Here is a 12,994-nt window from a genome sequence, read left to right on the forward strand (position 1 = left end):
TCACTTCACACCTCAGTGCTAATTGAAGTTGTATCTGTTCTGTCCTAGCAGGCTTGGCAGCCTGAATTTAGCGTTCAGTCCACATAAAGTAATATATAGCATTGTAATGTACTTTATTTTATTATTTTTCATCTTGGCTTTCAAAATAGCATCAGACCAAACACTACTCACTCAGTTCCAGGTTGGATGGTCTCCTCAGGTCTCTGCTGTTTGTTTGCCAGAGCACCCTCTGTATAGCTTGGAAAAAGGAATCCTTGGTAGTAGGAATCCTTCCAGGTAATTTTGTCCAAAATCAGGTTGTAGGTTTGGAGTTTTGATCTGGAGTGAAGGTTATGCTGTGGAAAGTAGCATCCTGTATATGTCCCTGCCCAAAGAAATCCAAGTTTATCTAACTCCAAATCTATCTTTTTATAAAAACATGCTGAAAAATGCAGGAGCTCACATGCAGCTGTGTGTCTCTCTCTCTCTCCCCTCTGGAATAAATAAATACATAGAGTAGAGATTAGTAGAGTAGAGATTAGTAGAGTAGAGATTAGTAGAGTAGAGTAGAGATTAGTAGAGTAGAGTAGAGATTAGTAGAGTAGAGATTACTAGAGTAGAGTAGAGATGAGTAGAGATTACTAGAGTAGAGATTAGTCGATTAGAGTAGAGATTAGTCGAGTAGAGATTACTAGAGTAGAGATGAGTAGAGATTACTAGAGTAGAGTAGAGATTAGTAGTGTAGAGATTAGTAGAGTAGAGATTACTAGAGTAAAGATTACTAGAGTAGAGTAGAGATTAGTAGAGTAGAGATTAGTAGAGTAGAGATTAGTAGAGTAGAGATTAGTAGAATAGAGATTAGTCGAGTAGAGTAGAGATTACTAGAGTAGAGATTACTAGAGTAGAGTAGAGATTACTAGAGTAGAGATTAGTAGAGTAGAGATTAGTAGAGTAGAGATTAGTCGAGTAGAGTAGAGATTAGTCGAGTAGAGATGAGTAGAGTAGAGATTAGTCGAGTAGAGTAGAGTAAAGATTAGCAGAGTAAAGATTAGCAGAGTAGAGATTAGCAGAGTAGAGATTAGCAGAATAGAGATTAGTCGAGTAGAGATTAGTAGAGTAGAGTAGCGATTAGTAGAATAGAGATTAGTCGAGTAGAGTAGAGATTAGTAGAGTAGAGATTAGCAGAGTAGAGATTAGCAGAGTAGAGATTAGCAGAGTAGAGATTAGCAGAATAGAGATTAGTAGAATAGAGATTAGCAGAGTAGAGTATAGATTAGCAGAGTAGAGTATAGATTAGCAGAGTAGAGTAGAGATTAGCAGAGTAGAGTAGAGATTAGCAGAGTAGAGTAGAGATTAGCAGAGTAGAATATAGATTAGCAGAGTAGAGATTAGCAGAGTAGAGTAAAGATTATTCGAGTAGAGATTAGCAGAGTAGAGTAAAGATTATTCGAGTAGAGATTAGTCGAGTAGAATAGAGATTAGCAGAGTGGAGTAGAGACGAGGATCTTTATTTTCTCAGCCATAGAGATTCATTTTAAATCACATAAACGTGTCGTATTACTTTTTTTGCTTTATAATCTCATAAACCTGTTTGAGATGAGAAATGATCTGATCATTTCAATCAGGAACCTGACTCTGGGAGCGAAGGCTGAGTTCGCGACTGGGAAGAAAGTGACGTTCCTGGATGATGCAACCAAACTAGAGCTGAGCCTACTGCTCAACGGGACCAGACGAGACAGAGTGTGAGTGTACTTTCTATGTATTTGTCAAGTAATTCAAAAAATATATAGATATATATCAAACTACTTTTATTTTATAGCTCGAATCTGGAGTTGAAACAATAATAAACCTCAGAGTCTCTGTTTTGGAAAAAAAGCGGAAGGATGGGCCTGGAGAAATGTAACCACTTTCAAAATTGTAACAATGTTTTAAGCCTATGCAGTGTTTGTTTACATACATATATTTTGGGTTCTGATGAGGTATGACAGTTGAATTAAGCTCATGAGACATTTATACCTGTAAAACTTCAACGCTGAGTCTCAAAAAGCATGCAGTTCCATTTTAATAGCCGGACAACAGCACACATTTCAGCAAATAAACGTTTGTTTCACATTAATGCCGGGTCTAAATGAATTATTTACGAGGTTACCATTAAGGTTTCATGTTTGATTTGTTACATTCAGTGGTGGAAAAATTACCCAATTGTCAAACTCAAGTATAAGGAAAGACTCAAGTAAAAGTGAAAGTCACCCAATAAAATACTACTTGAGTAAAAGTCTAAAAGTATTTGGTTTAAAATATACTTAAATGAACAAGTATAAATCATTTCAAATTCCTTATATTAAGCAAACCAGACGGCCACATTTTATATTTTATTTACGGATAGCCAGGGGCACACTCGAACATAATTTACAAACGAAGCATTTGTGTTTAGTGAGTCCACCAGATCAGAGGCAGTAGGGATGAACAGGGATGTTCTCTGTTTAGTGAGTCCTCCAGATCAGTGGCAGTAGGGACGACCAGGGATGTTCTCTGTTTAGTGAGTCCGCCAGATCAGAGGCAGTAGGGATGACCAGGGATGTTCTCTTGATAAGTGTGTGAATTGGACCTTGTTCCTGTCCTGCTAAGCATTCAAAATGTAACAAGTACTTTTGGGTGTCAGGGAAAATATATGGAGTAAAAAGTACATCATTTTCTTTAGGAATGTAGTGAAGTAAAAGTAAGTCAAAAATATTAATAGTAAAGTACAGATACCCCAAAGCACGACTTAAGTAGTACTTTAAAGTATTTTTACTTAGGTACTTTACACCACTGGTTACATTTAATAATGGCTCGAAACAAATATTGTAATCATCTGTTGTTATCGCCAGTAAGAAACTGCAAGTCATTGGCTGCTAACAGCTGAGAAGCAAGCTAACTGGCAAGCACAACAACTCACAATTTCGGGAGTACAGAAACCTAGAAAGTAAGAACTGCCAAAAATGCGCAGTCAAAGAAAGAGATGTGATTCCATCAAATTGACTTGTTGCGGATGACGTAGTGCACATAAACATTAATTTTGCGGTTAAATTCACATTGTTTACATTGCATTTTGTCACAAGAAATGTTGCGTTATATAGTGAAATGTATTGGAAAGGAGCATCAAGCTCATCACCTTGCACTTTCACCACCCTGTGAAGTTCATCATTCCCTACATGACCAAAAGTATGTGGACACCTGCTCATCGAACATCTCATTCCAAAATCACGGGCATTAATATGGAGTTGGTCCCCCCTTTGCTGCCATAACTATCAAGTTTTAGGGAAGACCCAGATGCAGACAGTGTCGAAGGAACAAAAGTTTATTACTAGAACAGGGGGAAGGCAAAAGGACAGGTCAAGGTCAGGCAGAGGTCAGTAATCCAGATCAAAGTCCAAAAGGTACAGGACGGCAGCCAGGCTCAGGGCAGGCAGAATGGTCAAAACTGGGAAAACTAGAAAACAGGAACTATAGAAAAGACAGGAGCAAGGGGAAACCGCTGATAGGCTTGACGAACAAAACGAACTGGCAACAGACAAACAGAGAACACAGGTATAAATACACAGGGGATAATGAGGGGAGATGGGAGACACCTGGTGGGGGATGGAGACAAGCACAAAGACAGGTAAAACAGATCAGGGTGTCACAATGACAGTGTCCACTCTTCTGGGAAGGCTTTCCAATAGATGTCGGAACAATGCTGCGGGCATTGTCATGCTGAAACAGGAAAGGGCCTTCACCAAACTGTTGCCACAAAGTTGGAAGCACAGAATCGTTTAGAATGTAAATGTATGCTGTAGTGTTAAGATTTCCCTTCATTGGAACTAAGGGGCCTAGCCCCAACAATGAAAAACAGCCCCAGACCATTATTCCTCCTCCACCAAACTTTACAGTTGGTGCTATGCAGTTGGACAGGTAGCGCTTTCCTGGCATCCGCCAAACCCAGATTCGTCTGTCGGACTACCAGATGGTGAAGCGTGATTCATCACTCCAAAGAACGGGTTTCCACTGCTCCAAAGTCCAATGGCGGTGAGCCATGGAAACCCATCCCGACAAACAGTTATTGTGCTGACGTTGCTTCCAGTCCACATACTTTTGTGTATAATAGTGTAACATATTTCATCTAATAAGCTGCATGCAATCCCGAGTCATAGTGGGAGGACCACACAACATGTTATCGCGTGACTCCAAGTTTTCTTCCATATGATGGTTATAATATCAATATTTGCACATAAAATCATTTCCACCGCCATTTCTCACATAATTAATTTTACTGACACAAAAAGATTCCACCTTGTCTAGCGTATGTTATCTTGTTGACATTTGGAAAGTTTACCGAAAAAATTGCTGTTTCCATCAGGCCTGTTGTGACATTTTGTGTCCAACCTACTCTACTCGCATAAAAAGGTTGGATGGAAACCTAGTTACGGTGTGTAAATGATAACAGGTTAGTGCAGGAAAATAAAGAAATTGATTAAAATGCTGGAATTAAACAATTAACTATGAGCAAATGAGCAAAAGCTGTGTGCATTAAGGAAATAGACGCCTGGCTCAAATAGAAGCCTGTCTTTAATATACTAAACATTAGGACCAACTCCCCTTCATCTACACTGATTGAAGTGGATTTAACAAGTAACATCAATAAGAAATCATAGCTTTCACCTGGATGCACCTGGTCAGTCTATTGTATGTCATGGAAAGAGCAGGTGTTCTTAATGTTTTGTACACTCAGTGTACATAATTTATTTATAAATCCAAAAATGGATGTCGTAAGTATTCTAGCTTTAAAAAACAAATCTGAAATATTTTTCTGTGATAACTGTTGTCAGTAACAAACAGCCTGTTGTGTTCTTCTGTTACCAGGGTGATAAAACATGTGTTCCCGCGATACCTCCGAGCCCCTAGTGACTCCGAGGCCAAGCCCATAGAACAGCTGTATAAAGGTAAAGCAGTGTGAATTACACCGTGATATTTTTTTTGGGGGGGTCTCTATTGAGGGCAAGCGCTTGGATTAAAGATGGTTTCCAAGAATAAAGATGACTTCCAAGAATAAAGATGGTTTCCAAGATTAAAGATGGCTTCCAAGATTAAAGATGGCTTCCAAGAATAAAGATGGTTTCCAAGAATAAAGATGGCTTCCAAGAATAAAGATGGCTTCCAAGATTAAAGATGGTTTCCAAGATTAAAGATGGCTTCCAAGATTAAAGATGGCTTCCAAGAATAAAGATGGTTTCCAAGAATAAAGATGGCTTCCAAGATTAAAGATGGCTTCCAAGATTAAAGATGGTTTCCAAGATTAAAGATGGTTTCCAAGATTAAAGATGGCTTCCAAGAATAAAGATGGCTTCCAAGAATAAAGATGGTTTCCAAGAATAAAGATGGTTTCCAAGAATAAAGATGGTTTCCAAGATTAAAGATGGCTTCCAAGAATAAAGATGGCTTCCAAGAATAAAGATGGCTTCCAAGATTAAAGATGGCTTCCAAGATTAAAGATGGTTTCCAAGAATAAAGATGGCTTCCAAGAATAAAGATGGCTTCCAAGAATAAAGATGGTTTCCAAGAATAAAGATGGTTTCCAAGATTAAAGATGGCTTCCAAGAATAAAGATGGCTTCCAAGAATAAAGATGGTTTCCAAGAATAAAGATGGTTTCCAAGAATAAAGATGGTTTCCAAGATTAAAGATGGCTTCCAAGAATAAAGATGGCTTCCAAGAATAAAGATGGCTTCCAAGAATAAAGATGGCTTCCAAGAATAAATATGCAATTTAAACTGTAAACATGTATTACCTTTTAATGTGGCATGAACACAACCAGTCATGATATTTTCATCTGATTGTCAAAACAAATCACTTCTAAAAGGCAGGCTACCTGTGCATGTTCGTCCATGTTCGTCCACTCCAAAATAATTCCAGCATCCTAACTACATGTGTACTCGTGCCATTTGATGAATGGAAATAGACATCTGTTACAGAACACCTGGAGTGTTCCTAATTACATTTAGCTATTGATTAGGTCTATATTGATAAGGTCTATATTGATTAGGTCTATATTGATTAGGTCTATATTGATATATTGATTAGGTCTATATTGATTAGGTCTATATTGATTAGGTCTATATTGATTAGGTCTATATTGATTAGGTCTATATTGATTAGGTCATATATTGATTAGGTCTATATTGATTAGGTCTATATTGATTAGGTCTATATTGATTAGGTCATATATTGATTAGGTCTATATTTATTAGGTCTATATTGATTGATGCGTCTTGCTGACAAATTGAACTTTTTGTAGCCTGAAAAGTCAGGACAACTGAAATGGAGCTGAAACTGTCCCGGGAAAAATGTGATGGTCACCCTAACACACAGTCAACCTACTAGACTAGACTACAATGTGTCTTACCATGATCTTCAAACAGGCCTACCAGTAGTGGTAAACAAATAGAGGGTAAGCTGTGTGGGTGGACCATTTCAGTTTGTCTGTGATATGTAAAACGAGGAACTTAAAACTTTCCACCTTCTCCACTGCTGTCCCTTCGATGTGGATAGGGGGGCTGCTCCCTCTGCTGTTTCCTGAAGTCCACGATCATCTCCTTTGTTTTGTTGACGTTGAGTGAGAGGTTATTTTCCTGACACCACACTCTGAGGGCCCTCACCTCCTCCCTGTAGGCTGTCACGTTGTTGTCGGTAATCAATCCTACTACTGTTGTGTCGTCTACAAACTTGATGACTGAGTTGGAGGTGTGCATGGCCACGCAGTCGTGGGTGAACAGGGAGTACAGGAGGGGGCTGAGAACGCACCCTTGTGGGGCCCCAGTGTTGAGGATCAGCGGGGTGGAGATGTTGTTTCCTACCCTCACCACCTGGGGGCGACCCGTCAGAAAGTCCAGGACCCAATTGCAGAGGGCGGGGTCGAGACCCAGGGTCTCGAGCTTAATGACGAGTTTGGAGGGTTCTATGGTGTTCAATGCTGAGCTGTAATCAATGAACAGCATTCTTACATAGGTATTCCTCTTATCCAGATGGGTTAGGGCAGTGTGCAGTGTGATGGTGATTGCGTCGTCTGTGGACCTATTGGGGCAGTAAGCAAATTGGAGTGCGTCTAGGGTGTCAGGTAAGGTGGAGGTGATATGGTCCTTGACTAGTCTCTCAAAGCACTTCATGATGACGGAAGTGAGTGCTACGGGACGATAGTCATTTAGTTCAGTTACCTTTGCTTTCTTGGGTACAGGAACAATGGTGGCCATCTTGAAGCATGTTGGGGACAGCAGACTGGGATAGGGATTGATTGAATATGTCCGTAAACACACCAGCCAGCTGGTCTGCGCATGCTCTGAGGACCCGGCTAGGGATGGTTGAAGAGTTCTGTATAACACGTAAATCGTGAAAGTGTCTAAATTTGACCCCCCCCCCCCTTGACCCCCGTTAGGGTACTTAAGGGTGTAAAATGAATCTGCAGGTGGCGTCCTGACATTCACCCGACCATTTCGGTTCGTAACAGGATGTTGGGAACAGTGGTCTGTTTGTCTTGAGGTAGGCTTGACAGGGCCGCTTTCAATTACAGAATCTGTAAATCTTGGCATGGAATGTCGTGAGTTATCTACTCGTGGGCTTAACTACACAACAAAATGTTAAATATAATGCGGTGGAATCAAGGCATTTTCGTGTTGTGTTACTGCGTTTGTGGTCAATCATATTATTTTGAAGCCAAAAGGTACCTTTCCACATTGTGTGGACAACAACAAAAATGCTCATTCTGCTCCTCCTCTAGAGCATTAAATACAATATTTTTTATTTTATTGTATTCAATTTTGTTATATTTTCTTATGTTCTATTTTATTATATTAATTCAGAGAAGGTGTACATGAGCATCACTTTGGCGTTGGAGCGTTCCCATAACAACTCAACGGAAGTCCAGGAGTGGTGGATCGTGAACCAGACAGAACCGGGACAGATCAACGTTCGTAGGCCCAAGCACCTCTACGACGCTGGGCTGGAGCTCTATGTCTTCAGTGACCAGGTCAGCCCTCCTAGTCTGGGTTTCCTGGCTGGATACGGGTGAGTAGACAGAAACATAACATAGCGTAGCATGGAATGGCATAATATAGTATAGCATGGAATGGCATAATATAGTATAGCATGGAATGGCATAATATAGTATAGCATGGCATGGCATAACATAGAATAGCATGGAATGGCATAACATAGAATAGCATGGAATGGCATAACATAGTATAGCATGGCATGGCATAACATAGAATAGCATGGAATGGCATAACATAGTATAGCATGGCATAACATAGCATAACATGGCATGGCATAACATAGAATAGCATGGAATGGCATAACATAGTATAGCATGGCATAACATAGCATAGTATAGCATGGAATGGCATAACATAGCGTAGCATGGCATGGCATAACATAGTATAGTATAGCATGGCATAACATAGTATAGCATAGCATGGCATGGCATAACATAGTATAGCATGGAATGGCATAATATAGCGTAGCGTAGCATGGAATGGCATAACATAGCATGGCATGGCATAACATAGTATAGTATAGCATGGCATAACATAGTATAGAATAGCATGACATGGCATAACATAGTATAGCATGGAATGGCATAACATAGTATAGCATGGCATAACATAGCATAGTATAGCATGGAATGGCATAATATAGCGTAGCATGGAATGGCATAATATAGTATAGCATGGAATGGCATAACATAGCATAGCATGGCATGGCATGGCATAATATAGTATAGCATGGCATAACATAGTATAGCATAGCATGGCATGGCATAACATAGTATAGTATAGCATGGCATAACATAGTATAGCATAGCATGGCATGGCATAACATAGTATAGCATGGAATGGCATAATATAGCGTAGCGTAGCATGGAATGGCATAACATAGCATGGCATGGCATAACATAGTATAGTATAGCATGGCATAACATAGTATAGCATAGCATGACATGGCATAACATAGTATAGCATGGAATGGCATAACATAGCATAGCATGGAATGGCATAACATAGCGTAGCATGGAATGGCATAACATAGCATAGCATGGCATGGCATAATATAGCGTAGAATGGTACGGCATAACATAGCATAGCATAGCATGGCATAACATAGCATAGCATGGAATGGCATAATATAGCGTAGCGTAGCATGGAATGGCATAATATAGCGTAGCATGGAATGGCATAATATAGTATAGCATGGAATGGCATAATATAGCGTAGCATGGAATGGCATAACATAGCGTAGCATGGAATGGCAAAATATAGCGTAGCATGGAATGGCATAATGTAGCATAGCATAGAATGGCATAATATAACGTAGCATGGCATGGCATAACATAGCATAGCATCACATCACACAAGTATTTAATTTGATCTCATGAAACTATCGGCTCCTATAAGTCATCCACTAACCATGCAGTAGCTTGTGTCCATCCCATCACATAGCAGACAGGCCCTGTAGTGCAGGTGTACCAGTCAATGTTTTATTTCTTTATTTTATTTCACCTTTTATTTAACCAGGTAGACTAGTTGAGAACAAGTCCTTTATTTAACCAGGTAGACTAGTTGAGAACAAGTTCTCATTTACAACTGCGACCTGGCCAAGAATAAAGCAAAGCAGTGCGACACAAACAACACACACAGAGTTACACATGGAGTAAAACAAACGTACAGTCAGTAACACAATAGAAAAGTCTATTTACAGTGTGTGCAAATGTAGAAAGAATTGGGAGGTAAGGCGATAAATAGGCCATGGAGGAGAAATAATTACAATTTAGCATTAACACTGGAGTGATAGATGTGCAGATGATGATGTGCAAGTAGAGATGCTGAGGTGCAAAAGAGCAACATGATCGTTTTCTCATTACTCCAACACAGATACAGTTAGTCAAGTAACCATAGATGTTGAATAAGAAAACGTATAGTCTGTACTGTGCTGTGTATAATGGGCATAACTACATTAACTACGTATATGTTATGTATGGATCTTTCCCTCCAGGATCATGGGTCTTTATGCGTCCGTGGTGCTCGTCATCGGTAAGTTTGTCCGTGAGTTCTTCAGCGGTGTCTCCCACACCATCATGTTCGAGGAGCTGCCCAACGTGGACCGCATCCTGAAGCTGTGCACCGACATCTTCCTGGTCCGAGAGACGGGAGAGCTGGACCTGGAGGAAGACATGTACGCTAAACTCATCTTCCTCTATCGCTCGCCTGAGACTATTATTAAATGGACCAGGGAAAAGACTCAGTGAGCCTGGCTGTAAAAAGGCTAGAAGTTATCCCCCTTTCAATGTGGATAGAAGTTTAACAGTGTTTCTTAACCTCTGACTAGTTTGTGAATACTTGACCAGTCTCTGGGACGTTGACGTTACCGACTGACTTGAGAACTATTCTTAAGTGTCATTGATTTTTATGGAAGGAAGGAAGGAAGGAAGGAAGGAAGGAAGGAAGGAAGGAAGGAAGGAAGGAAGGAAGGAAGGAAGGAAGGAAGGACCAAAGGTTGCCGGTTCCTGTTGAGAAAACGGTTGAGAAACACTGCCTTAGAACAACACAATTGCTAAAATAACGTGACCGAGGCGTCAGGAAACAATGAAAGTTGGGACAAAGAACGGGGTCTTCACTGAGAGGACATATGGGTGAGGTTGTTGTTAAATACTATCTACAAAGCTCTGGTGGTATGAGATTTCAAGTATTGGCGTGACTATTCTACTTTAGACCAATGATGTGTCAAATACTACAAGTAACTCCCTGTGCCTGTATCGTTCCTCGTTGTCTTTTCCCGACAGCAGTGTGGATTATACAGGTCAGTGTTTTAAAAAGGGCTTCCCACCAATGGATGATGACCATGAGGAGGAACTTACACAGGATTGGTCTGTTTAGATTGCCAACCTTTTTCTGATTGGAGCTCCTGGTTCATGGGATTGTGCAATATTATAGAGCTCTTCTTCATGTCCTCCGAGACGACCATTTTGAAGGATGTTGTCATTGCTACATACGAGACGGCCATTTTGACTAAGATTGCAGGCGACTACGCCATCTTGTTAATGTCTAAAACCGAGAGCTACTTTTAAAGACGCTAACGACAATCTATACTTGCATTATTTAGTTTGTTTGTATGAGAAACTAAACCTGTGTTAATGATTTCTCAGCAAAAGACAAGAGTTGTTGTTTCACCAAGAAAGGGTTCACTTTTACTCAATGTAATGTTTAAAGTATAGAAACTTTAATATGTTGTTTTGGTAGCTAATAGACGGTTGAATTGATTTACCTACTTAAAGGTCATAAAAAGATGAGAAGATATAAAAAAAACTAAAAAACTGATAGATTCAAGATTGATGTTGGTCTATTTCCTGTTGGTCTATTTCCTGTTGGTCTATTTCCTATTTCCTGCATATTAGCCAGGGGGAGAACCACTCCAGACTGTCTGTAAATAATTGAGAAGAAGAACCTGTCTTTATCCATATTGGAACCCGATTCCAGTATGTTTTTATCAAGGCCCATATAAGGATCTGGTCAAATGTAGTTCAATACATATTAACGCATCTTTTGACCAATGGGTACAATAATATGTTAATTGTGTAGATGCTCCTCTAAGAAAACCAATGGTCCAAACCTCATGGTGTTTTTACCCTTGTAGGATGGCCAGAATTAGGGTGACTAAATCAGTGGAGGCCAGAGAGAAAAAGTGGTCAAAAATCAGGAAAATTATACTGCATGGTGTCAGCGAGGCTGGATTCTGTGAAAGAATGAAATTTAACTGACAGGCTCACTGTTGAACTCCTCATCTTTCTTCTAGACTTCACCGGACATAAAACAATATAAAAGTAAGAAAGATATCGATTTTGTGACATGTACTAGGTCAACAGAGCACAGAGCGTACCGCTCATGTCATGGTCATTAGGCTTTTTTGTGACCCGCGGAAACAACTTTTGAAGTTGACCACCACAACATTGTAAAATCCCCCAAAGTTGCTGCGAGAAAGCTGCACCACTCAGCTTGTTGCTTATTATCGCATGTATTAGGATGCAAAATCCAACTTGTTGGATATACTGTTAATGAAATGTTAAGAGAAAGAACTCCACTGAACGATTCTTTGTAAAAAAATGTACTTCATAACATAAGGAAGTGAAATTTCATCCCCAAAGCGCGTTTTCACCCACTCAGGGCAGAATTGCTGGAATTGGGCTGGTACTAAACCCTCAGATCTTCTCCTGATTGAGTCCTGGCACCTCTTATAGAAAATTGTCTTCAAAGTATTGCAGAGTACCGGCATCTATATATGAAGAGTACCGGCACCTACAGTGGGAGAAAAAAGTATTTGATCCCCTGCTGATTTTGTACGTTTGCCCACTGATAAAGAAATGATCAGTCTATAATTTTAATGGTAGGTTTATTTGAACAGTTGAGAGACAGAATAACAACAACAAAAAATCCAGAAAAACGCATGTCAAAAATGTTATAAAATGATTTGCATTTTAATGAGGGAAATAAGTATTTGACCCCCTCTCAATCAGAAAGATTTCTGGCTCCCAGGTGTCTTTTATACAGATAACGAGCTGAGATTAGGAGCACACTCTTAAAGGGAGTGCTCCTAATCTCAGCTTGTTACCTGTAAAAAAGACACCTGTCCACAGAAGCAATCAATCAATCAGATTCCAAACTCTCCACCATGGCCAAGACCAAAGAGCTCTCCAAGGATGTCAGGGACAAGATTATAGACCTACACAAGGCTGGAATGGGCTACAAGACCATCGCCAAGCAGCTTGGTGAGAAGGTGACAACAGTTGGTGCGATTATTCGCAAATGGAAGAAACACAAAAGAACTCGGCCTGAGGCTCCATGCAAGATCTCACCTCGTGGAGTTGCAATGATCATGAGAACGGTGAGGAATCAGCCCAGAATTGACTTAAATGTAAATGTAGAACTACATGGTAGGATCTTGTCAATGATCTTAAG

At 40.0% G+C, this 12,994-nt stretch overlaps 1 protein-coding gene across 1 annotated transcript in view; it reads left to right on the plus strand.

Annotated features, from left to right (window-relative positions):
* LOC106596600 (piezo-type mechanosensitive ion channel component 2) overlaps positions 1 to 10,456 on the plus strand; it is a 138,152-nt gene extending 127,696 nt beyond the window's left edge. The window contains exons 50-53 of the mRNA XM_082973020.1: positions 1,605 to 1,721; positions 4,861 to 4,940; positions 7,850 to 8,054; positions 10,038 to 10,456. Coding sequence (XP_082829146.1) covers positions 1,605 to 1,721; positions 4,861 to 4,940; positions 7,850 to 8,054; positions 10,038 to 10,290 — 655 coding nt within the window. The 3' untranslated portion in view covers positions 10,291 to 10,456. The remainder of the gene's footprint in view (positions 1 to 1,604; positions 1,722 to 4,860; positions 4,941 to 7,849; positions 8,055 to 10,037) is intronic.
* The last annotated feature ends 2,538 nt before the right edge of the window (positions 10,457 to 12,994 follow it).

Source organism: Salmo salar, chromosome 03, assembly GCF_965601325.2.
Source record: "Salmo salar chromosome 03, fSalSal1, whole genome shotgun sequence".
Taxonomy (NCBI): domain Eukaryota; kingdom Metazoa; phylum Chordata; class Actinopteri; order Salmoniformes; family Salmonidae; genus Salmo; species Salmo salar.